This window comes from Tachyglossus aculeatus, chromosome 9 (genome assembly GCF_015852505.1).
Source record: "Tachyglossus aculeatus isolate mTacAcu1 chromosome 9, mTacAcu1.pri, whole genome shotgun sequence".
NCBI lineage: Eukaryota > Metazoa > Chordata > Mammalia > Monotremata > Tachyglossidae > Tachyglossus > Tachyglossus aculeatus.
The window spans coordinates 42,067,764-42,092,417 of NC_052074.1; the positions used below are offsets into that span (position 1 = coordinate 42,067,764).

General features: G+C 51.0%; 1 protein-coding gene across 1 annotated transcript in view; it reads left to right on the forward strand.

Annotated features, from left to right (window-relative positions):
• Positions 1-24,654, forward strand: part of MBD5 (methyl-CpG binding domain protein 5) — a 228,469-nt gene that overhangs the window by 198,351 nt on the left and 5,464 nt on the right. The window contains 6 exon segments of the mRNA XM_038750886.1: positions 9,920-10,101; positions 10,103-10,949; positions 16,176-16,408; positions 18,199-19,344; positions 21,736-21,809; positions 24,086-24,161. Of these exon segments, the coding sequence (XP_038606814.1) occupies positions 9,920-10,101; positions 10,103-10,949; positions 16,176-16,408; positions 18,199-19,344; positions 21,736-21,809; positions 24,086-24,161 (2,558 nt within the window).

Consider the following 24,654-nt stretch of genomic DNA (forward strand, 5'->3'; position numbering starts at 1 on the left):
GGGCCCCCGCCGCTCCGATCGGGGTGTGATTTTAGGCCTGGGGAAGCCGACATCCTATACATCTCATGTACGGCATATGCCTTTTTCCAGAATAATAATAATAGTAATAATAATAATCAATCAATCGTACTTATTGAGCGCTTACTGTGTGCAGAGCGCTGTACTAAGCGCTGGGGAAGTACAAGTTGGCAACGTATAGAGACAGTCGCTACCCAACAGTGGGCTCACAGTCTAAATAATAATGGCATTTGTTAAGCGCTTACTATGTGCAAAGCACTGTTCTAAGCATTGGGGGGATACAAGGTGACCAGGTTGTCCCACGGGGGGCTCACAGTCTTCATCCCCATTTCACAGATGAGGGAACTGAGGCTTATATGTTGCCAACTTGTACTTCCCAAGCGCTTAGTACAGTGCTCTGCACACAGTAAGCGCTCGATAAATATGATTGATTGATTGGAGAAGTGAAGTGACTTGCCCAAAGTCTCACAGCTGACAATTGGCGGAGCCGGGACTTGAACCCATGACCATGGCAAGGCCAGGACCATAATCACTTAACTTAGAGAAGCAGCGCGGCTCAGTGGAAAGAGCCCGGGCTTCGGAGTCAGAGGTCATGGGTTCAAATGCCGGCTCCACCAATTGTCAGCTGGGTGACTTTGAAGAAGTCACTTCACTTCTCTGGGCCTCAGTGACCTCATCTGTAAAATGGGGATTAAGACTGTGAGTCCCCCGTGGGACAACCTGATCACCTTGTAACCTCCCCAGCGCTTAGAACAGTGCTTTGCACATAGTAAGTGCTTCATAAATGCCATTATTATGATTAACTTCTCTGTGCCTCAGTTCCCTCATCTGTAGAATGGGGATGAAGACTGTGAGCCCCCCGTGGGACAACCTGATCACCTTGTAACCTCCCCAGCGCTTAGAACAGTGCTTTGTACACAGTAAGCGCTTAATAAACGCCATCAAAAAAAAGAAAAAGAGCCCAGCCTGGGGAGTCAGAGGTCGTGGGTTCTAATCCCGGCTCCGCCCCTTGTCAGCTGGGTGACTTGGGGCAAATCACTTCATTTCTCTGGGCCTCAGTTCCCTCATCTGGAAAATGGGGATGAAGACTGTGAGCCCCGCGGGGGACAACCTGATCACCTTGTATCCTCCCCAGCGCTTAGAACAATGCTTCTCACATAGTAAGTGCTTAACAAATGCTATTATCATTATTATTATTATTATTATTACCATTCATTCATTCATTCAGTCGTATTCATTGAGCGCTTACTGTGTGCAGTGTTCTTCGCAAATGCCATCATTATTATTATTACCTTGTATCACAGTGTTCTTCACTCATTAAGAGCTCAGTAAAAATGCCATCGATTGATGGATTGATGAACAGATACCATCAGACTGTGAGCCCACTGTTGGGTAGGGACCGTCTCTATATGTTACCAACTTGTACTTCCTAAGCGCTTAGTACAGTGCTCTGCACACAGTAAGCGCTCAATAAATACGATTGATTGATTGATTGATTGATTAGAAAAATGGAGAAAATCAGGCCTCATCTTCGACTCTCTCCTGCCCCCTGCTGGGGACAGAGGGGAACAGCAGCTTAGCTGGCATCCAGGCTGGAAAGATTCATTCATCAATCAATCAATCAATCAATCGTATTTATTGAGCTCTTACTGTGTGCAGAGCACTGTACTAAGCGCTTGGGAAGTCCAAGTCGGCAACATATAGAGACAGTCCCTACCCAACAGTGGGCTCACAGTCTAGAAGGGGGAGACAGAGAACAAAACCAAACATACTAACAAAATAAAATAAATAGAATAGATATGTACAAGTAAAATAAATAAAGTAATAAATATGTACAAACATATATACATATATACAGGTGCTGTGGGGAAGGGAAGGCAGTAAGATGAGGGGGGTGGAGAGGGGGACGAGGGAGAGGAAGGAAGGGGCTCAGTGTGGGAAGGCCTCCTGGAGGAGGTGAGCTCTCAGTAGGGCCTTGAAGGGAGGAACAGAGCTAGCTTGGCGGGTGGGCAGAGGGAGGGCATTCCAGGCCATCAGTCGTATTTATTGAGCGCTCACTGTGTGCAGGGCACTGGACTAAGCGGTTGGGAAGGACAAGGCGGCAACAAATAGTGACGGTCCCTCCCCAACAACGGGCTCACAGTCTAGAAGGGGGAGACGGACACCAAAACAAAGCATGTAGAAGGGTCAGAGCCGTCACAATAAATAGAATTACAGCTATGTGCCCATCATTAACAAAATAAATGGAATAGTCAATATGTACAAGTTAAATAGAGTAATAAATCTGTACAAATATATGCAAGTGCTGTAGGGAGGGGAAGGGGGTAGGGCAGAGTTGAGTGGGGAGGGGAGAGGATAAAGTCTGGGAAGGCCTCCTGAAGGAGGTGAGCTCCCAGTAGTGATGATGATGGCATTTGTTAAGCGCTTACTATGTGCAAAGCCCTGTTCTAAGCGCTGGGGGTGATACAAGGTAATCAGGTTGTCCCACATGGGGCTCACTGTCTTCATCCCCATTTTACAGATGAGGGAACTGAGGCACAGAGAAGTTGTGACTTGCCCAAGGTCACACAGCAGACATATGGCAGAGCCGGGATTCGAACGTATGACCTCTGACTCCCAAGCCCGGGCTCTTTCCACTGCGCCACGCTGCTTCTCTATGTGGATCGGTTTTCTTGGAGGCAGAGAGAGCTAGGCGAGCTCTATCATTCCTTTGCTGAGAAACCAGGTGTCTTTTATTATTATGCTATTTGTTAATAATAATGATGATGGCATTTGATAAGCGCTTACTATGTGCCAAACACTGTTCTAAGCGCTGGGGTAGATACAAGGTAAGCAAGGTGCCCCACGTGGGGCTCACAGTTTTAATCCCCATTTTACAGAGGAGGGAACTGAGGCAAGATAAGTGAAGTGACTTGCCCAAAGTCACACAGCTGACAAGCAGTGGAGTCAGGATTAGAACCCACAACCTCTGACTCCCAAGGCTGTGCTCTTTCCGCTAAGCCAAAGTGCTTTCTATGTGCCAAGCACTGTTCTAAGCACCGGGGGGGCTACAAGGTAATCAGGTTGTCCCACGTGGGGCTCCCAGTCTTAATCCCCCTTTTCCAGATGAGGGAACTGAGGCCCAGAGAAGTGAAGTGACTTGCCCAAAGTCACACAGCTAACAAGGGGCAGAGGCAGGATTAGAACCCACGACCTCTGACTCCAAGCCCGGGCTCTTTCCACTGAGCCACGCTGCTTCTCAAGTAACTTGTCCATGGTCACACAGCAAGCAATTGACAGAAAGAGCCAGAATTAGAACTCAGGGCTTTCCACCAGGACGTGCCACTTGCACATAGTAAGCGCTTAATAAATGCTATTATTATTGTTATTATTATTATTTTTTTTTTTTTTTCTCAAGGAGCTTCTCCAAGCTCCCTGTGGGCAGGGATCTCAAATCTACAGACTCAAGTGCACGTTTAGTACAGTGCTCTACGCACACTAAGAACTAATTAAATGCCACTGATGGATGGAGTGAAGCAAAATGCACGCAAGAGGCAAACTCACCTGCAGATCTCAGCCCCACATCGAAGACTGTGAGCCCACTGTTGGGTAGGGATCGTCTCTATATGTTGCCAACTTGGACTTCCCAAGCGCTTAGTACAGTGCTCTGCACACAGTAAGCGCTCAATAAATACGATTGAATGAATGAATGAATGAATGAAGAGTTCTGGACCCAAGAGCCCCAGCGCTCTACGTCCTATTTCTCTTCTTCTAGACTGTGAGCCCGTTGTTGGGTAGGGACCGTCTCTATATGTTGCCAACTTGGACTTCCCAAGCGCTTAGTACAGTGCTCTGCACACAGTAAGCGCTCAATAAATACGATTGAATGAATGAATCTCCTCTCTGGGGCCTAGGCCTACGGGAAAATGGCAGAAAGAAAGCACAAGCAACTCCGGGGCCGTCCTCTCCAGCCTTAGCTTTCATTTTAAAATGGTGTTTGTTAAGCGCTTACCACGTGCCAGGGATTCATTAATTCATTCAATCGTATTTATTGAGCGCTTACTGTGTGCAGAGCACTGGACTAAGTGCTTGGGCAGTCCAAGTTGGCAACATCTAGAGATGGTCCCTACCCAACAGCGGGCTCACAGTCTAGAAGGGGGAGACAGACAACAAGACAAAACATATTAACAAAATAAAATAGAATAAATACGTACAAATAAAATAAATGGTGTAATAAATACGTACAAACAGATTCATTCAATCGTACTTAATGAGCGCTTACTGTGTGCAGAGCACTGGAATAAGCGCTTGGAAAGTCCAAGTTGGCAACATCTAGAGACGGTCCCTACCCAACAACGGGTTCACAGTCTAGAAGGAGGAGACAGACAAGACAAAACATATTAAGAAAATAAAATAGAATAAATATGTACAAATAAAATAAATAGTGTAATAAATACGTACAGATTCATTCAGTCGTACTTATTGAGCGCTTACTGTGTGCAGAGCACTGGACTAAGCGCTTGGGAAGTCCAAGTTGGCAACATCTAGCTACGGTCCCTCCCCAACAGCAGGCTCACAGTCTAGAAGGGGGAGACAGACAACAAGACAAAACATATTAAGAAAATAAAATAGAATAAATATGTACAAATAAAATAGTGTAATAAATACATACAAACAGATTCATTCAATCGTACTTATTGAGTGCTTACTGTGTGCAGAGCACTGGACTAAGCACTTGGGAAGTACAAGTTGGCAACAGTCTAGAGATGGTCGCTACCCAACAGCGGGCTCGCAGTCTAGAAGGGGGAGACAGAGAACAAGACAAAACATATTAACAAAATAAAATAGAATAAATACTTACAAATAAAATAAATAGTGTAATAAATACGTACAAACAGATTCATTCAATCGTACTTATTGAGCGCTTACTGTGTGCAGAGCACTGGAATAAGCGCTTGGGAAGTCCAAGTCGGCAACATCTAGGGACGGTCCCTACCCGACAGCAGGCTCACAGTCTAGAAGGGGGAGACAGAGAACAAAGCAAGACATATTAACAAAATAAAATAGAATAAATATGTACAAACAGATTCATTCAATCGTACTTATTGAGCGCTTACTATGTGCAGAGCACTGGACTAAGCACTTGGGAAGTGTAAGTTGGCAACATCTAGAGACAGTCCCTACCCAACAGCGGGCTCACAGTCTAGAAGGGGGAGACAGACAACAAGACAAAACATATTAAGAAAATAAAATAGAATAAATACGTACAAATAAAATAAATAGTGTAATAAATACGTACAGACAGATTCATTCAATCGTACTTATTGAGCGCTTACTGTGTGCAGAGCACTGGACTAAGCACTTGGGAAGTACAAGTTGGAGACAGTCCCTACCCGACAGCGGGCTCACAGTCTAGGAGAGGGAGACAGACAACAAGACAAAACATATTAAGAAAATAAAATAGAATAAATACGTACAAATAAAATAAATAGTGTAATAAATACGTACAAACAAATTCATTCAATCGTACTTATTGAGTGCTTACTGTGTGCAGAGCACTGGACTAAGCGCTTGGGCAGTCCAAGTTGGCAACATATAGAGACGGTCCCTACCCGACAGCGGACTCACAGTCTAGAAGGGGGAGACAGGCAACAAGACAAAACATATTAAGAAAATAAAATAAAATTAATATGTACAAATAAAATAGTGTAATAAAAACAGGTTCATTCAGTCGTATTTATTGAGCGCTTACTGTGTGCAGAGCACTGGACTAAACGCTTGGGAAGTCCAAGTTGGCAACATGTAGAGACGGTCCCTACCCAACAGCAGGTACTGTACTAAGCGCTGGGGTAGATACAAGCTGATCGGCTTATTTGCCACGTGGGAAGAAAAGGACACAAGCCGAGTTGGAGCGAGGCTGGTGATGGGGTAAGTACGATGTAGTGGAGTTTTAGACTGTGAGCCCACTGTTGGGCAGGGACTGTCTCTATATGTTGCCAATTTGTACTTCCCAAGCGCTTAGTACAGTGCTCTGCACATAGTAAGGGCTCAATAAATACGATTGATGATGATGGAGCAAAGTAAGACCGCTTGAGAGTTTTCCACCATCCAACCTGAGAAGAGATGAGCGTCGTCAAAGGGGTCTCCATCCCCATGCCGCCCTCCGAGGCCGAGTCCCCAGCCACGTTCAAGTCGGGAAGGCCAAAAGAATCGCTCCACGTTTTTCCCCCAGGGATTGTAACGGGAGCTACTGTTGTTACAAAAAAATAGCTACCGTCCGGACTCCCACATGCGGCCGTTTGTCTAGTGGCGAACGAGGAGCGGCTAAAGTAGCTGCTCTAGAAAAATATTTATGCAAAAAACCTGTGGCGGGGGGTGGGGAGGGAAACTCCAGAACTCATTTTAGATGGAAAGCTCAGTGCGAATTTAAATGTAAATCTTTGAGATGAAAAATCTTCCTGTCGTAAGTACGATGTAGTGGCGTTTTAGACTGTGAGCCCACTGTTGGGTAGGGACCGTCTCTATATGTTGCCAATTTGTACTTCCCAAGCGCTTAGTACAGTGCTCTGCACATAGTAAGCGCTCAGTAAATACGATTGATGACGATGGAGCAAAGGAAGACCGCTTGAGAGTTTTCCACCATCCAACCTGAGAAGAGATGAGCGTCGTCAAAGGGGTCTCCATCCCCATGCCGCCCTCCGAGGCCGAGTCCCCAGCCACGTTCAAGTCGGGAAGGCCAAAAGAATCGCTCCACGTTTTTCCCCCAGGGATTGTAACGGGAGCTACTGTTGTTACAAAAAATAGCTACCGTCTGGACTCCCACATGCGGCCGTTTGTCTAGTGGCGAACGAAGAGCGGCTAAAGGAGCCGCTCTAGAAAAATATTTATGCAAAAAACCTGTGGCGGGGGGCGGGGGGACTCCAGAACTCATTTTAGATGGAAAGCTCAATGCGAATTTAAATGTAATTCTTTAGGAGAGACGAAAAATCTTCTTGTCATAATGGCTCACAAATAGAAGTTTTTTATTCACTCATTCTAAAATGTTTGCTAAGGCAGTTAGTGCTCCACGTAGATTCATTGGGGAAGCTGAAGGATTTAAAATGTTATGAAATGTGTAATAATAATAATAATAATGATGATGGCATTTATTAAGCGCTTACTATGTGCAAAGCACTGTTCTAAAAGCGCTGGGGAGGTACAAGGTGATCAGGTTGTCCCACGGGGGGCTCCCAGTCTTCATCCCCATTTTACAGATGAGGGAACTGAGGCCCAGAGAATCAATCAATCGTATTTAGCATGGCTCAGTGGAAAGAGCCCGGACTTGGGAGTCAGAGATCAGGGGTTCGAATCCCGGCTCCGCCACGTGTCTGCTGTGTGACCTTGGGCAAGCCACTTAACTTCTGTGAGCCTCAGTTACCTCATCTGTAAAATGGGGATTGGCTGTGAGCCCCACGTGGGGCAATTGAATCACCTTGTATCCTCCCCAGCGCTTAGAACAGTGCTTTGCGCATAGTAAGCGCTTAACAAATGCCATCATTATTATTATTATTATTTATTGAGCGCTTACTGTGTGCAGAGCACTGTACTAAGCGCTTGGGAAGTACAAGTTGGCAACGTATAGAGACAGTCCCTACCCAACAGTGGGCTCACAGTCACACAGCTGACAAGTGGCAGAGCCGGGATTTGAACCCGTGACCTCTGACTCCAAAGCCCGGGCTCTTTCCACTGCTTCTCTGTGTTAATTGATAACAAACCAGAATTCATTTTCGAGGAGTCGTCTACCGCATGCGTACGTCAGAGGTCGTGACCTATCGGCCTCCTAGCTTACACGAAGAGATGAATCTTTCATCGTAATAATTTACAAATTCTCGCATCTGGGCCAGAAGAGTCGTTTGATTTCTTCTCGGTCTTTAAGTTACGTAAACTGTCTGGCAGAGCCCAGAACGAAGCCTCGCTTCCCTTTTCTAAAGAAAATCTCGACTCCGGTGGCTCACAGCTTCCTTCTGCCGTCTGTCAGTGTTGTCAGACTGGGAAAAGTTATATGCCATCCAATCTGATCGATTGGCTTTAAAAAAAAAAACCCAAAATTTGTTTGTTTGGAAACAGTTATTTACGTACGTTCAGTCGGTTTCGTCTTATGCCTTATATGCCATCCAGTCTGATCGATTGGCTTTAAAAAAAAAACCCAAAATTTGTTTGGAAACAATTATTTACGTACGTTCAGCCGGTTTCGTCTTATGCCTTCCAATCAATCAATCAGTCCTATTTATTGAGCGCTTACTGTGTGCAGAGCACTGGACTAAGCGCTTGGGAAGTACAAGCTGGCAACATATAGAGACAGTCCCTACCCAACAGTGGGCTTCCACTTCAAAGTATTTTGTCGAAACAGTCCGGAGGAGAAGCAGGGATCAGAAGCATATTACAACCGGATAGGAAAATAAACTTTCATCATCGTCATCGGTGGTATTTGTTGAGCGCTCACTGTGTGCAGAACCCTGTAATAATAGTAATGATGATGATGGCATTTATTAAGCGCTTACTATGTGCAAAGCGCTGTTCTAAGCGCCGGGGAGGTTACAGGCTGATCAGGTTGTCCCTTGGGGGGCTCACAGTCTTAATTCCCGTTTTACCGATAAGGGAACTGAGGCACAGAGAAGTTAAGTGCCAGGTACTTCTTCTAGACCGTGAGCCCGCTGTTGGGTAGGGACCGTCTCTAGATGTTGCCAACTTGCGCTTAGTACAGTGCTCTGCACACAGTAAGCGCTCAATAAATACGATTGAATGAATGGACTTGCCCAAAGTCACACAGCTGACAACTGGCAGAGCCAGGATTTGAACCCATGACCTCTGACTCCAAAGCCCGGGCACTTCCCACTGAGCCACGCTGCTCCTCGTACTAAGCGCTTGGGAGCGAATGGTACAACAGAGTTGGCAGACACGTTCCCTGCCCTTTCTTGCAAGGTGATCGATCAGTACAGTGATTTGGTGCCGAATTGTACTTTCCAAGCGCTTAGTTCAGTGTTCCGCACACGGTAAGCGCTCAATAAATACGACTGATTGAATGGATGGATGGATGAATGAATGAATACAGGCAGCCGTAAGCGTACAGCTTCTCGCTGTACTTAGCGCTTGGGAGCGAACGGTGCAACAGAGTTGGCAGACACGTTCCCTCTCCTTTCTTGCAAGGTGATCGATCAGTACAGTGATTTGGTGCCGAATTGTACTTTCCAAGCGCTCAGTACAGTGCTCTGCACACAGTAAGCGCTCAGTAAATACGATTGATAATAAGGGAACCCGTCCAGTAAATGAGTAGCCAGTCAAAGGTCAAGTCAAAAATGTATCACAGAAGCAAGAGAAATCTCTTTTGAGAGGCCGTCGATCCATCGGTGGTATCTGTTGAGCGCTTCCCGGGTGCGGATTACTGTCTCCCCTTCTAGACGGGAAGCTCGGCGAGGGCAGGGAATGTGTCTACCAAGTCTGTTTAGTTGGACCCTCCCAGGTGCTTAGTTCGGCACACGGTAAGCGCTCGATCAATACCACGTCCCGATTGATCGTACGAAGCCGCACACGGGTGAGAGCCACACGACCGAGTCGGTAGACGGGATCGCCGCCCGCCAGGAGCTCACGATCCCCAGGCACGGTCGTTGGTTCATCCGGTCGTATTTATCGAGCGCTTACCGTGCGCAGAGCACCGTCCTCAGCGCTTGGAGAGCCCAGTCCGGCCCTAAAGAGAGCCAGCCGGGCTCACCGTCCAGAGGGGCCTTAGAGTGGCCCGTCGGTTGGCTTCACCGAGGCCGTTCCCCGGGAGTCGGGGGGCGACGCTCGGCCCCCGTCTCCCGGCCGCGCCCCGGCCTTTCCGAGGGCGGCCCGGGTCAGCCGTCCCCGCCGGTGACGGTCGCGGGCCTCTGTTTCTGTGTTGCAGGCGTCCCGGGACCGTCGTCCTCCGTAGCCGTCGCCGGCACCAACCAACCGGCCATCACCAAGACCACATCCGTCCTCCAAGACGGCGTCATCGTCACCACCGCGGCCGGGCCCCCGGGCCCGGGCCAGCTGCCCCCGGGGAGCACCTTCCCCTTCGCCGGCGCGGAGCCGGCCCTCCACTTCGCCCCGCACGGCCCCCCCCGGCGTCGACCCGGGCCACGGCCTCCCGCCCGCCTTGACTCCCAACCTCCTCGGTTCCCTGGCCCTCCCTCTGCCGCCGCTGGGCCAGCAGCCCCCGCTCAACCAGAACCTGCTAAATATCCTGCAGCCCCCCGGCAGCGAGGGCAAGGGCGAGGCCGGCCTCAACCCGCTCGGCTTCCTGGCCCCCAACGTCAACGCGGCCTTGGCCCTGCTGGCGGGCGAGGCGGACGGGCAGGGCTCGCAGGCCGTCCACTTCCAGCTCCTGACGGCCCTGCTGCAGAACCACGCCCAGGGAGCCGCCTTGCTGCCCCTGCCGTCGTTCAACCTCACCATCTCGGACGTGGCGCAGCAGCAGAACCCCCCCTTGCCCCCCCTCACCCCGCCGGACTACTTGGCGGGCGGCCGGGCCGACGGCCACCGGGCCGAGACGCTCTTGGCCAACCCGCTGGGGACCCCCCTGCCCGGCTTCCCGCCCGCCGACGCCGGCCCGGACCCCCTCCTCTTCCCGGGGGTCCCCGCGGGCTCGGGCTTAATGGCCTTGAACCCCCAGCTGTTGGGGGGCGTCCTGAGCTCGGCCCTGGGCCACCCCGCCGGCCACCTGGAGGTCCCAGTGGCCGCGTCCTCCCAGGCGACCGCTGCCACGACCACCGCGTCGTCGGCGGTGGCGGCCCTGACCGTGTCCACCCTCGGGGGCACGGCGGTGGTGTCGATGGCGGAGACGCTGCTGAACGTCTCCAACAACCCCGGGGCCGCGCCCGGCCCGGCTAAGCTCGGCGGTAACTCGGTGGTCCCACCCCTCTTCAACCCGCTCCTGGGGACGGGGCTGCTTGGTAAGTTACCGTTTGCCGCCGGGTTTTTCCCCGGGAAGAAGTTTTCCCGGTCACTAATCATCATAGCGGTATTCCCAGTCATTAATTAGTATTAGAGGGACACCTGGGAAGCACTTACTGTGTGCGCACTGAGCACTGGGGTGGGTGCCGGCAGATCGGGTTAGACCCAGTCCCCGTCCCCCGTGGGGTTCGCGGTCCCCATCCCCATTTTACAGACGAGGGAACTGAGGCCCAGAGAACGATAGTAATCACGTTGATGGTTGCTAAGTGTTTAAGCAGCGTGGCTTAGTTGGAAGGAGCCCGGGCTTGGGAGTCAGAGGTTGTGGGTTCTGATCCCGGCTCTGCCGTTTGTCAGCTGTGTGGCTTTGGGCAAGTCACTTGGCTTCTCTGGGCCTCAGTTCCCTCATCTGGAAAATGGGGATTAAGACTGTGAGCCCCATGTGGGACAACCTAATTGCCTTGTATCTACTCCAGCGCTTAACAAATACCAACATTACTATTATTATTACTATGTGCCAAGCGCTGAGGTGGATAGAAGCAAACCAAGTCGGACACGGTCCCCGTCCCCTGTGGGGCTCCTGGTCTCCATCCCCATTCTGCAGACGAGGTAACCGAGGCCCAGGGGAGTGACTTGAGTGAAGTGACTTGCCCAAGGTCACACAGCAGACAAGTGGCGGAGCCGGGATAAGAGACCCGCTCTCTAGCCGTTATGCCGCGCCGCTTCTCAATCCTGCTTTCTCTTTTTCTTCTAGACTGTGAGCCCACTGTCGGGTAGGGACCGTCTCTATATGTTGCCAACTTGGACTTCCCAAGCGCTTAGTACAGTGCTCTGCACACAGTAAGCGCTCAATAAATACCATTGATTAATAGCTTGATTGATTTTTCTGAAGACTCACGCGACTTCCAAGGTCAAAGCGGATCTTGCTCGGGCAGGAGTTGAGGGAGGACTTCCTGGAGAGGCGAGGAGCGCAGCCCAGCCCACCTGGATTTGGTTTTGGCCCCGAGCGGTGTGGCGCGTGGAAAGATCGCGGGCCTGGGAATCCGAGGACCGGTGTTCTCCTCCCGGCTCGGCCGCTTGTCTGCCGTGCGCCCTGGGGCCAGTCACTCTGCTTCTCTGGGCCTCGGTTTCCTCATCTGTAAAACGGAGATGAAGACTGGGAGCCCCGTGTGGGACGGGGATCGCGTCCAACTGGATTAGCTTGGATCCACCCCGGCGCTTAGAGCGGTGCCCGGCACATAGAAAGCACGTAACAAATACCGTGGAAAAAAAAGAAGGAAAAGAACTTTTAGACTGTGAGCCCACTGTTGGGTAGGGACTGTCTCTATATGTTTCCAACTTGTACTTCCCAAGTGCTTAGTACAGTGCTCTGCACCCAGTAAGCGCTCAATAAATACGATTGATTGATTGATTGACTTCTTTTGTATATAAGAGTTGCAGCGTGGCTCAGTGCAAAGAGCCCAGGCTCGGGAGTCAGAGGACGTGGGTTCTAATCCCTGCTCCGCCACTTGTCTGCTGTGTGACTATGGGCAAGCCACTTAACTTCTCTGGGCCTCAGTTGCCTCATCTGTAAAATGGGGGTGAAGACTGTGAGCCCCACGTGGGACAACCTGATTACCTTGTGTCTACCCCCGTGCTTAGAACAGTGCTCGGTATATAATAAGCGCTTAACTAGTACCATAATTGTTATTATTATCAGCACTTAGAATAGTGCTTGGTATATAGTAAGCGCTTAACTAGTACCATAATTGTTGTTATCATCAGCACTTAGAACAGTGCTCGGTATATAGTAAGCGCTTAACTAGTACCATAATTGTTGTTATCATCAGCACTTAGAACAGTGCTCGGTATATAGTAAGCGCTTAACTAGTACCATAATTGTTATTATTATCAGCACTTAGAATAGTGCTCGGTATATAGTAAGCGCTTAACTAGTACCATAATTGTTATTATCATCAGCACTTAGAACAGTGCTCGGTATATAATAAGCACTTAACTAGTACCATAATTGTTATTATTGTCAGCACTTAGAACAGCGCTTGGTATATAGTAAGCACTTAACAAATACCAACAATATAATTATTATTATTATTACTATGTTCCGAGCGCTGGGGTGGATAGAAGCAAATCAAGTCGGACACGGTCCCTGTCTCCTGCGGGGCTCCCGGTCTCAATCCACATTTTGCAGATGTGGTAACCGAGGCCCAGAGAAGTGGCTTGAGTGAAGTGCCATCATCGTCCTCATATAATAATAATAATAATAATAATAATAATAGCATTTATTAAGCGCTTACTATGTGCAAAGCACTGTTCTAAGCGCTGGGGGGTTATAAGGTGATCAGGTTGTCCCACGGGAGGCTCACAGTCTTCATCCCCATTTCCCAGATGAGGGAACTGAGGCCCAGAGAAGTGAAGTGACTTGCCCAAAGTCACCCAGCTGACAGTTGGCGGAGCCGGGATTTGAACCCATGACCTCTGACTCCAAAGGCCGGGCTCTTTCCACTGGGCCACGCTGCTTCTCTATAAGATTCAGATTAAGATATAAGATTCAGCCGTGGTAGAAAAGCAGCAGAAACGTCCATCCGAGTCAGCCCGGGCAACCGGTAACAGTAGTGCTCGTATTTATCATCATCAATCGTATTTATTGAGCGCTTACTATGTGCAGAGCACTGTACTAAGCGCTTGGGAAGTACAAATTGGCAACATATAGAGACAGTCCCTACCCAACAGTGGGCTCGCATTTATCGAGCGCTTACCGCGTGCAGACCGCTAGACTAAGCTCCGAGGAGCGCGTTATCCTGGGAGCTCGGGAAGGTCGACAGAAGCGGGAGTAGCTCCCACTCTAATGAGGGGACACAGGCCTCGGAATATTTATAACTTAATTCCAACAACAGCCGTGGGTTTCCACCCATCCTCAGCACGTCTGCATTAATGTTCGTTGAATTGTTCGTCCAGTCATTTTTTTTTTAATGGCATTTGTTAAGCGCTTACTATGTGCGGAGCACTGTTCTAAGCGCCGGGGGGGATACAAGGTGATCAAGTTGTGGGGCTCACAGTCTTCATCCCCATTTTACAGATGAGGGAACTGAGGCTCAGAGAAGTTAAGTGACTTGCCCCAGGTCACACAGCAGGTATGTGGCGGAGCCGGGATTCGAACCCATGACCTCTGACTCCAAAGCCTGCGCTCTTTCCAGTGAGCCACACTGCCTCTCTTAGCCACACTGCTTCTCTTTGATCATTGATCCCAACTACTCCGCTGGTAACCGTCCCTTGTGTCTCCCCGCCCCTTTAGAGTGGAAGCTCCTTGCAGGCAGGGAGCGCTTTTGCACCTTTGTTTTGTTAAGAAGCAGCGTGGCTCAGTGGAAAGAGCCCGGGCTTTGGAGTCAGAGGTCATGGGTTCGAATCCTGGCTCCGCCACCTGTCTGCTGTGTGACTTGGGGCAAGTCACTTCACTTCTCTGGGCCTCAGTTACCTCATCTGTAAAATCGGGATGATGACGGTGAGCCCCACGTGGAACAACCTGATCACCTTGTATCCCCCCCCAGCGCTTAGAACAGTGCTTTGCACATAGTAAGCGCTTAACAAATGCCATCGTTATTATTATTATTATTATTATTATTACCCCCCAAGTACGTTGTGCGGAACGTCGCTTCAAGCGTGCGTGCAATAGATACCAGCCCTCCTAAACCAAATGCCACGTTGGATCCATCATTTAGCGTGCACTTGCTGAGTGTGCACTTTTAGACTGTGAGCCCACTGTTGGGTAGGGACCGTCTCTATACGTTGCTGACTTGTACTTCCCAAGCGCTTAGTACAGTGCTCTGCACACAGTAAGCGCTCAATAAATACGATTGATTGACTGATTGAGTGCAGGGTACCCTACCGAGCCCTTGGGAGAGTACAGCTCAGCGGAGTCGGCCGACACGTTCCCTGCCCACAGTGCTCTGCGCATGGGTAAGCGCTCAATAAATACGATTGATGATGCCCAAGAGGAGCTTATTAGGTGTACCGGAGGTGTAGGAGAATCACGCGGGCGCTAGGCCTGAATGGAGAGCCAGAGCAGTAGTCCGTCGGGACGTTTTCCCGAGGGGAAGGACCACGTTTCTACCCCTTCTAGACCGTAAGCTCACCGTGGGCAGGGACGCGCCTCCCAGCTCTGCCGTACCATCCTCTCCCGAGCGCTTACTCCAGTGCCCTGCCCACGGTAAGCGCTCAGGACACAGGAGCGAGGGCTCGGGCGGCCCCGGCATCCGGAACGGCGCGGCCCCCGACGGTGGCGGCTCAAGAGGCCCCCCGGGCAGAGCCGCGGACTAACATCTCCCTCGTCCCCCTCTCCATCCCCCCATCTTACCTCTTTCCCTTCCCCACAGCACCTGTATATATGTATATATGCTCGTACGTATTTATTACTCTATTTATTTATTTATTTATTTATTTTACTTGTACACTTCTATCCTACTTATTTTATTTTGTTGGTATGTTTGGTTCTGTTCTCTGTCTCCCCCTTTTAGACTGTGAGCCCACTGTTGGGTAGGGACTGTCTCTATGTGATGCCAATTTGTACTTCCCAAGCGCTTAGTACAGTGCTCTGCACATAGTAAGCGCTCAATAAATACGATTTATTTATTTATTTATTTATTTATTTATTTATTTATTTATTTTGCTTGTACATATCTATTCTCTTTATTTTATCATCCTCAGTCGTATTTATTGAGCGCTTACTCTGTGCAGAACACTGTACTCAGCGCTTGGGAAGTACAGATTGGCAACACATAGAGACAGTCCCTACCCCACAGTGGGCTCACAGTCTAAAAGGGGGAGACAGAGAACAAAACCAGACATACTAACAAAATAAAATAAATAGAATAGATATGTACAAATAAAATAAATAAATAAATAGAGTAATAAATATGTACAAACATATATACAGGTGCTGTGGGGAAGGGAAGGAGGTAAGATGGGGGAACTTATTATTATAACTTATTATAATTAGTTATATTCATTAGTAATATTAGTTATTATTATAACTAACTTATTTTGTTAGTATGTTTGGTTTTGTTCTCCGTCTCCCCCTTTTAGACTGTGAGCGCACTGTTGGGTAGGGACCGTCTCGAGATGTTGCCAACTTGGACTTCCCAAGCGCTTCGTTCAGTGCCCTGCCCACAGTGAGCGCTCAATAAATACGATTGATGATGATGATGATGATCTCCCTGCGTTTGAAATTTCAGGTGACGTGGCGTCGATAAACAGTTCTCTGAATAACCATCAGCTGACTCACCTGCAGTCTCTGTTAAACAACTCCCAGATGTTTCCTCTGAATCAACAGCAGCAGCAACAGCAGCAGCAGCCGCAGCAACTTGTCCGGGAATCCGCGGGCCTCCCAACCTTTCCGGGGCCGGCCCCGATCTCCGGCCCACCCAACAACCCAAACTCCATGGCCTGTCTGTTTCAGAACTTTCAGGTACCGTTTTCCCGTCTCTCTCCGGCCTTTTCCTCTCCCCACCCCATCCCATTCCCAAGAAACGGGCGGCCGTCTCCCAGCCCCTCAGGACGGGCTACGCGGCTCAGGTCGAGGGAGCCGTGGCGAAACCGCCGTCCGGCTTGCACGCCTCGGCCCAAGGGATGGCGAGGGAAGCAGCGTGGCCCAGTGGAAAGAGCCCGGGCTTTGGAGTCAGAGGTCATGGGTTCAAATCCCGGCCCCGCCACTTGTCAGCTGTGTGACTTGGTCGCTTCAGGTCGCTGAGCCTCAGTTCCCTCATCTGGAAAACGGGGATTAAGACCGTGAGCCCCCCGTGGGACGACCTGATCGCCTTGTAACCTCCCCAGCGCTTAGAACGGTGCTTTGCACATAGTAAGCGCTTAATGAATGCCATTATCATTATTATTATTATGGCGTTGAGGCGAGGCTCCCCGTTCGGGTGAAATCCGGAAGCATTTCTGTTTATCAGGAAGAATCCGGGCTCCGCAGTCGCTCCCTCTGAGCGGCTCTGTCGTGACAGAGCGCGTCGATAGAGAGATTTGGGAAAAGCAAATGATAGAGATGGCTGAAAGCGCGGAAAATTAAATCGTACCCTTTTTTTTGCCATTTAAGAAGAAAGAAGAATTGGATTGTAACTATGTCACCGGAAAGACAGATTGGAAAATGCCACTATTTTATTTTATCTTCTCCTAGCCTTCGCTTCCGACCCGCAGACACAGTACCTTGAGAAGCAGCGTGGCTCAGTGAGAAGAGCCCGGGCTTTGGAGTCAGAGGTCTTGGGTTCAAATCCTGGCTCTGCCAGTTGTCCGCTGTGTGACTTTGGGCAAGTCACTTCACTTCTCTGGACCTCAGTTCCCTCATCTGTAAAATGGCGAATAAGACTGTGAGCCCCCCGTGGGACAACCTGATCACCTTGTAACCTCCTCAGTGCTTAGAACAGTGCTTTGCACATAGTAAGTGCTTAGTAAATGCCATTATTATTATTGAGAATTCACTTCTAAGCCCTGGGGCGGAAGGCACAGCCCGACCCGCAGATATTCACACTTAGATTAATAATGGTAATGATCATGATGTTTGGTAAGCGCTTACTGTGTGCTAAGCACTGGGGTGGATGCAAGTTAGGTTGGTCTGCCCTGGGGCTCACTGTCAGAGTAGGAGGGAAAACAAGTAAATCGGTCTCCCTACTACCTCTCCACCGTTTCCCTTTGGCCGCAAAGGGTGCGGGGGATACCCCTGCCTTTCGAACCTCTCTTCCCACGAATCAATCAATCAGTCGTATTTATTGAGCGCTTCCTGAATACCAAGCTCTTGGGAGAGTACACTGTAACATCCGCATTCCCCGCCCACAGTGAGCTTGCCAGTCCGGAGGGGGAGACGGACTTTATATGTAAATCTATATTAATGAACAAATATATCTAAAAACATAAATACACTAGAGTGTTTCGCCGGCGGTATTTGGAACGTAAGTATTCGTGAGCCATTCCTTCCTATCAGAGTGGGCCAGCATGGACTTTTTCACGCAACGTTTATTTTTAGCCAGCAGGAAGGAGTGAGAGAAAGGGCCGGACCCCAGACCGGGCCTCCTGTTCCAGTCCTCTCGTAGACTGCGGGTCCCGGGTTGCTCTTGCTATCCTCTCGATCGTGACGTCGCGTCCCCCTCTGAGGCGGCCCCGGGGTCCGGAGGAACCGCAACCCCCGAGCCCGCGGCTCCCGTTGGCGAGACCCGGCGGCGTGGCCCGCGCTCACGGTTTCCCCTCCGTGTCTCTCTGCAGGTGAGAATGCAAGAAGACGTCACCCTCCTCAGCAAGAGAATGAACAGCCACCCGAGGACGACGCCGCTGCCGGCCAACGCCAACCCCCCGCTCCTTCCTTTCCGAGAGCCGTCCTGCGGCCCGCAGCCGAGGCCCGAGGCCCCCCCGGGACCGCCGGCCAAGGAGGGCCCGGGAGCCGCCGCGGTGGACGCCATCTACAAGGCCGTCGTGGAGGCCGCGGGGCGAGGTGGGCAGGTGGCGGGCGGCGGCGGCGCCGCGCGGCTGAGCCCCGTCCCGGCCCTGAGCGCCATGAGTGCCTTCACCGCCTCCATGGGTGAGCCGGGCGGCCCGGCCGGCGCCCTCCACGCCGTCCTCCACGGGAGGAACCCCGGCGGGCCGGATCCCGACGGCCGGCCGCGGACCGCCCGGGGGCCGCGCCCGCCCAAGGCCCCAGAGCCCGGGGAGGGACGTGAGTACTTCCAGCCGGCGCCCCAGAAGCCGTGGGAGGGGGAGCCGAGCCCCGGGAGGGAGATGGGCCGGTGGCAAGGGGAGGAGGTCGCCGACCGCCCCGGCCACGAGCGGCCGAACCACGTGGCGGCCCGGCCGCCTCCCCTCCCGCCCCCGCCCGGGGAGCCGCGCCACGGGGCCGCCCAGCAGAGGAACTGTCACGGGGAGAAGGCGTCGGAAGAGAACTTCAGGTATAACAGCTACAGACGAACTCTGCTGAGCTTCAAGGAGAGACTGGAGAACACTGTGGAGAGGTGCGCGCACATGAACGGAAGCAGGCCCCAGCCGAGCCGGGGCTTCGGGGACCTGCTGAGCCCTTCGAAGCCGGCCCCGGCCTCCGAGGAGCAGTCCCCCAGCTCCTCCAACAGCCTGGAGAGCTCCCTGGTCAAAGACTACATCCACTTCAACGGCGACTTTAACACCAAGAGCATTAACGGGTGCGTGCCCAGCCCCTCGGACGCCAAGAGCATCAGCAGCGAGGAGGACCTGCGGAACCCCGACTCCCCCTCTTCCAACGAGCTGATCCGGTACAGGCCCAGGACGTTTAACGTCGGCGACTTGGTCTGGGGCCAGATCAAAGGACTGGCTTCCTGGCCCGGCAAATTAGCCAGGGAAGAAGAAGTTCACGGTTCCTGTCAACAGAACGCCGAGGAGGGGAAGGTACAGCCGGTCTGTCCGGGGCCCGGAGGGGAGGGAGGTGGGGGGGTCCGTCAGGCGGCCGGTCCCGAGAAGGTTCACGATGCGGCGTTAGAGAGGGGTGAGAGGGGGGCTTCCGGGGCCCGGTTCCACCGAGGGGTCTGACGCCCCGCCCCGTGGCGGACCACCGGGGAGAGGCTTGGGGGGCCACGAGATCCGGCCCCAGAGGCTCTCCGGAAAAGGGCCGGAGACACCCCGGCCTTTCTGGGCCCCGCAGAGCCGGGGGACGGCCGCGGTCTCGGATGGCCGCCTGGCCTCCCAGCGGGCGGACGTGCGGGGGAGACCCGTACTCTGATTCCATTTACCTCACTACACCATCATCATCAATCGTATTTATTGAGCGCTTACTGTGTGCAGAGCACCGTACTAAGCGCTTGGGAAGTACAAGTTGGCAACATACACCTCACTTGACAGTTTCACCTGGGAGAAGCCGGGGAGCCGTCCCTCCCAGCTCCGTCTCTCCTCTCCCTTCCGCTCCCCCGTCTCCCACCAGCCCCCACCCCAAATCAGAGAACTGCCTCAGCAGGCACGATGGAGGCAGGAACTCCAGCACCGGTAGGACTGATCCAGGAGCATCTGGGAGAACGCGCTTTCCCAAGGGACCAGGTTCTTGCGGAGCAGGGCATGTAAATGTCACCCGGATCACGCAGGGTTGCATAGTCCCTCGCAGCTCCCTTCCAACATCGCATGACCCTGAGGGGTATAAATTCTCCGAAGCACCCCCCAAAGTCTAGGGGAGAACCCCTCCATTTCACTCGGGCAGGCTCCGAATCCCAGAGCCGCCCTTCTTCCTGGGGCCTGGTGGGTCTCAATAATAATAATAATGATGATGGCGTTTGTTAAGCGCTTACTATGTGCAAAGCACTGTTCTAAGCGCTGGAAGGGGATACAAGCAACAGCCTTTTGCTCACAGGGAAGAGGGAAAAGGAGTTGGGCACAAACAGCAGCACACCCGCTCCCATCAACCACCGGCATTTATTGAGCACTGACTGCGTGCAGAGCACTGTAGTAAGCGCTTGGGAGAGTTCACTGTATTAGCCCCGGCCACAAGGAGTTTACAGTCCAGGCGGGGAGACCGACATTTAAATAAATTGTGGATGTCCAGCGCTTAGAACAGTACATGTAGTAGAGAAGCAGTGTGGCTCAGTGGAAAGAGCACAGGCTTTGGAGTCAGAGGTCATGGGTTCAAATCCCAGCTCCGCCGCTTGTCAGCTGTGTGACTCTGGGCAAGTCAGCTTAACTTCTCTGAGCCTCAGTTCCCTCATCTGTAAAATGGGGATTAATGCGAGCCCCCCGTGGGACAACCTGATCACCTTGTAACCTCCCCAGCACTTAGAACAGTGCTTGGCACATAGTAAGTGCTTAATAAATGCCATCGTTATTATTATTATTATTATTATTATTATTATTATTATTATTATTATATGGCACATAGTAAGCACCTAACAAATACCATCGTTATTATTATTATATATGCACAAGTGCTGTGAGGCTGAGGGTGGGGTGAATATCGAGCACTTAGGGGGTACAGATCCAAAGTCGTAGGCAATGCAGAAGGGAGCGGGAGTAGGGGAAATGAGGACTTAATCGGGGAAGGCCTCATGGAGGAGATGTCATTTTTATAAGGCTTTAAAGGTGGGAAAAGTGGTGGTCTTTTGTATATGAATCCATCCATCGGTGGCATTTATTGAGCTCTTTCTGGGTGCAGAGCACGCTACTAAAGAGTGGGCCCTCCCAACTCCGTCTCTCTCCGCCCCCGGTCCTCGTCCTCCCGCTCCGCCCCCGCCTCAACAGCCTCCACCCCAAATCAGAAAGTCAAACGCCGGTGGGACCGATCCAGAAGCCCCCCCGTCCGTGCTGGAAAGGCCTATTCCAGCGCTTAGAACAGTGCTTTGCACATAATAAGCGCTTAATAAATGCCATCATTATCATTATTTTATTTTATTTTGTTAGTACGTTTGGTTTTGTTCTCTGTCTCCCCCTTTTAGACTGTGAGCCCACTGTTGGGTAGGGACTGTCTCTGTGTGTTGCCAACTTGTACTTCCCAAGTGCTTAGTACAGTGCTCTGCACACAGTAAGCGCTCAATAAATACGATCGATGATGATGATTATTATTATTGTTATTCGGGGCCGGGGACCTATCAGGAATCCTATTTATTGAGCGCTTACTGCGTGCAAAGCACTCTACCAAGCGCACAGGAGAGGACAAGCCAACAGAATAAGCGGACACGTCCTCTGCCCGTAACGAGGGGGAACGATTTGGCTAGATGCCACGAAGTGGGTGGTAATGCCTTCACCGCGTGTCTGTGATGTAAAGGCCACTGATGGTTTGGTGTCCCCGCCTTCCTCACTCAGGTGGAGCCCGAGAAGCTGAAGACACTAACGGAAGGTCTAGAAGCCTACAGCCGAGCCCGGAAGAGGAACAGAAAGTAAGCACAAACGTTTTCACGTCCCGTTTCCCGACCGTCCGTCACTGGGCCGAGTCTGAAAAGCAATGAGCAGCCAGCGGGTTAGCAGTTCAGGCCTTGACTCAGGGACCAGCGAGGTGGAGTGGAGGAGAATAATAATAATAATATTTGTTAAACACTTACTGTGTGCCAGGCACCGTTCTAAGCACTGGGGTAGATACAAGCTCATCAGGTCGGACACGGTCCCCGTCCCATGTGGGGCTCGCAGTCTTCATCCCCATTTAGAGAAGCAGCGTGGCTCAGCGGAAAGAGCCCGGGCTTTGGAGTCAGAGGTCGTGCGTTCAAATCCCTGCTCCACCACTTGTCAGCTGGGTGGCTCTGGGCAAGTCACTTCACTTCTCTGGGCCTCAGTTCCCTCATCTGGAAAATGGGGATGAAGACTGTGAGCCCTCCGTGGGGCAACCTGATCAACTTGTATCCTCCCCAGCGCTTAGAGCAGTGCTTTACACATAGTAAGCACTTAATAAATGTCGTCATTATTATTATTATTATTATTATTATTATTATTATTATTATTATTATTGTTATTATTATTATTTTATAGCCAAGGCACAGAGGAGTTAAATGACTTGCCCAGAGTCACACACCAGACATGTGGTGGAGCCAGAATTAGAACCCACGCCCTCTTACTTCCAGGCCCATGCTCTCTCTCTAGGCCACGGTGCTTCTCTAATACCATTTAAAAAAAAAAAAAAAACAAACCACCAAACCATCTTTACAGCGTATTCCCTAATAGAGCAATGGAGCATGATTTTTCAGTTCTGTGTCTTTTTTTCATGGTATTTATTAAGTGCTCACTCTGTTCCAGGCACTATATTGAGTTCCTGAGGTAGATACAAGTTCATAAGGTTGGACAGACACAGTCCTTGCCCCATATGGGGCTCACGATCTTAATCCCCATTCATTCATTCATTCAATCGTATTTATTGAGCACTTACTGCGTGCAGAGCACTGGACTAAGCACTTGGGAAGTACAAGTTGGCAACATATAGAGACGGTCCCTACCCAGTAGCGGGCTCACGGTCTAGAAGGGGGAGACAGAGAACAAAACAAAACACTTTACAGCTGAGGACACTGCGGCACAGAGAAGCGAAATGACTTGCCCAAGGTCACACAGCGGACAAGTGAAGCAGCGTGGCTCAGTGGAAAGAGCCCGGGCTTTGGAGTCAGAGGTCATGGGTTCAAATCCCAGCTCCGCCACTTGTCAGCTGGGTGACTTGGGGTAAGTCACTTCACTTCTCTGGGCCTCAGTTCCCTCATCTGGAAAATGGGGATGAAGACTGTGAGCCCCCCTATGGGACAACCTGATCATCATCATCAATCGTACTTATTGAGCGCTTACTGTGTGCAGAGCACTGTACTAAGCGCTTGGGACGTACAAATTGGCAACATATAGAGACAGTCCCTACCCAACAGTGGGCTCACAGTCTAAAAGGGGGAGACAAAACCAAACATACTACCAAATAAAATAGAATAGATATGTACAAGTAAAATAAATAAATAAATAGAGTAATAAATATGTACAAACATATGTACATATATACAGGTGCTGTGGGGAAGGGAAGGAGGTAAGATGGGGGGGATGGAGAGGGGGACGAGGGGGAGAGGAAGGAAGGGGCTCGGTCTGGGAAGGCCTCCTGGAGGAGGTGAGCTCTCAGTAGGGGAACCTGATCACCTTCTAACCACCCCAGCACTTAGAACAGTGCTTTGCAGCGCTTAACAAATGCCATTATTATTATTATTATTTAAGTGGCGGAGCCGGGGTGAGAACCTAGGTCCCCTCCACTACGCCACGCTGCTTCTCAACTTGTCAGTTGTTGGAGATAGGTCGCTAAAGACGTTTCCCGATCAGTTTCCCCCGAACTCAGCCCCATCACCCGATGTCATTGTCCGTACGCCCTTTGTCCTTCGGTCCAGGAACCATTTACTGGCAAGCCGGAAGCCTGCGGGGACGGAGGACGGGGAGGGAGGAGAGGGAAGACCCTCCATCCCCATGCTCGCCATGGCCTTCCTTTCTCCAGTTCTAGCCATTGGCCCGTGCGGAGCTTCAGTAGGTGATAGGGACAGGGCAACTTGGGGTCACGGGGAGGTGGGACGGGGGCCAGGAATGCTGACGTTTCCTCGGGAAAATTGGACCCTGGATTTTAGGCTACCTAGGAACTGGAGAGTGAAAGCAGGCAGAGAGAGAGAGTTAGTTCTAAGTGGTATCAAGCGATGCTTTGTCTGTTTCCTTTTAGAAGCGGGAAGTTAAATAACCATTTAGAAGCTGCTATTCACGAGGCCATGAGCGAACTGGATAAAATGTCCGGGAACGTAAGTCTCTGTTTTGTTTTATTTTTCCTCCACCGCACTGGTTTCCGGAAGAACGCACCCGGCCCTTGACCACTAGCCGTCCCCAGCCTTCCTCCCCGCCGAGGCGGCCAGCGGTCGGAGGACAAAGCCAACAGAACTGAGCTCGGTCACTTTAGAAGGCCTTTGGACAAGTTTCTCGACCCCGGCCGGAGATTCTTTTCCAAATGAAATCTGTCGATCGGTCAGTGGATCAGTGGCATTTATTGAGCGCTTACTCTGTACGCGCTTGGGAGAGTGCAAAGGAATTAGCGGAAACATTCCCCCGCCTATAACGAGCTTACAGCTTAGAGATGTTTCCCTTTGTCATTTGAAACGGCCAAGAGTTGAGGCCGAATCAGCAAAGCCAATTCATTCATTCCATCGTATTTATCATCATCATCATCATCATCAATCGTATTTATTGAGCGCTTACTATGTGCAGAGCACTGTACTAAGCGCTTGGGAAGTACAAATT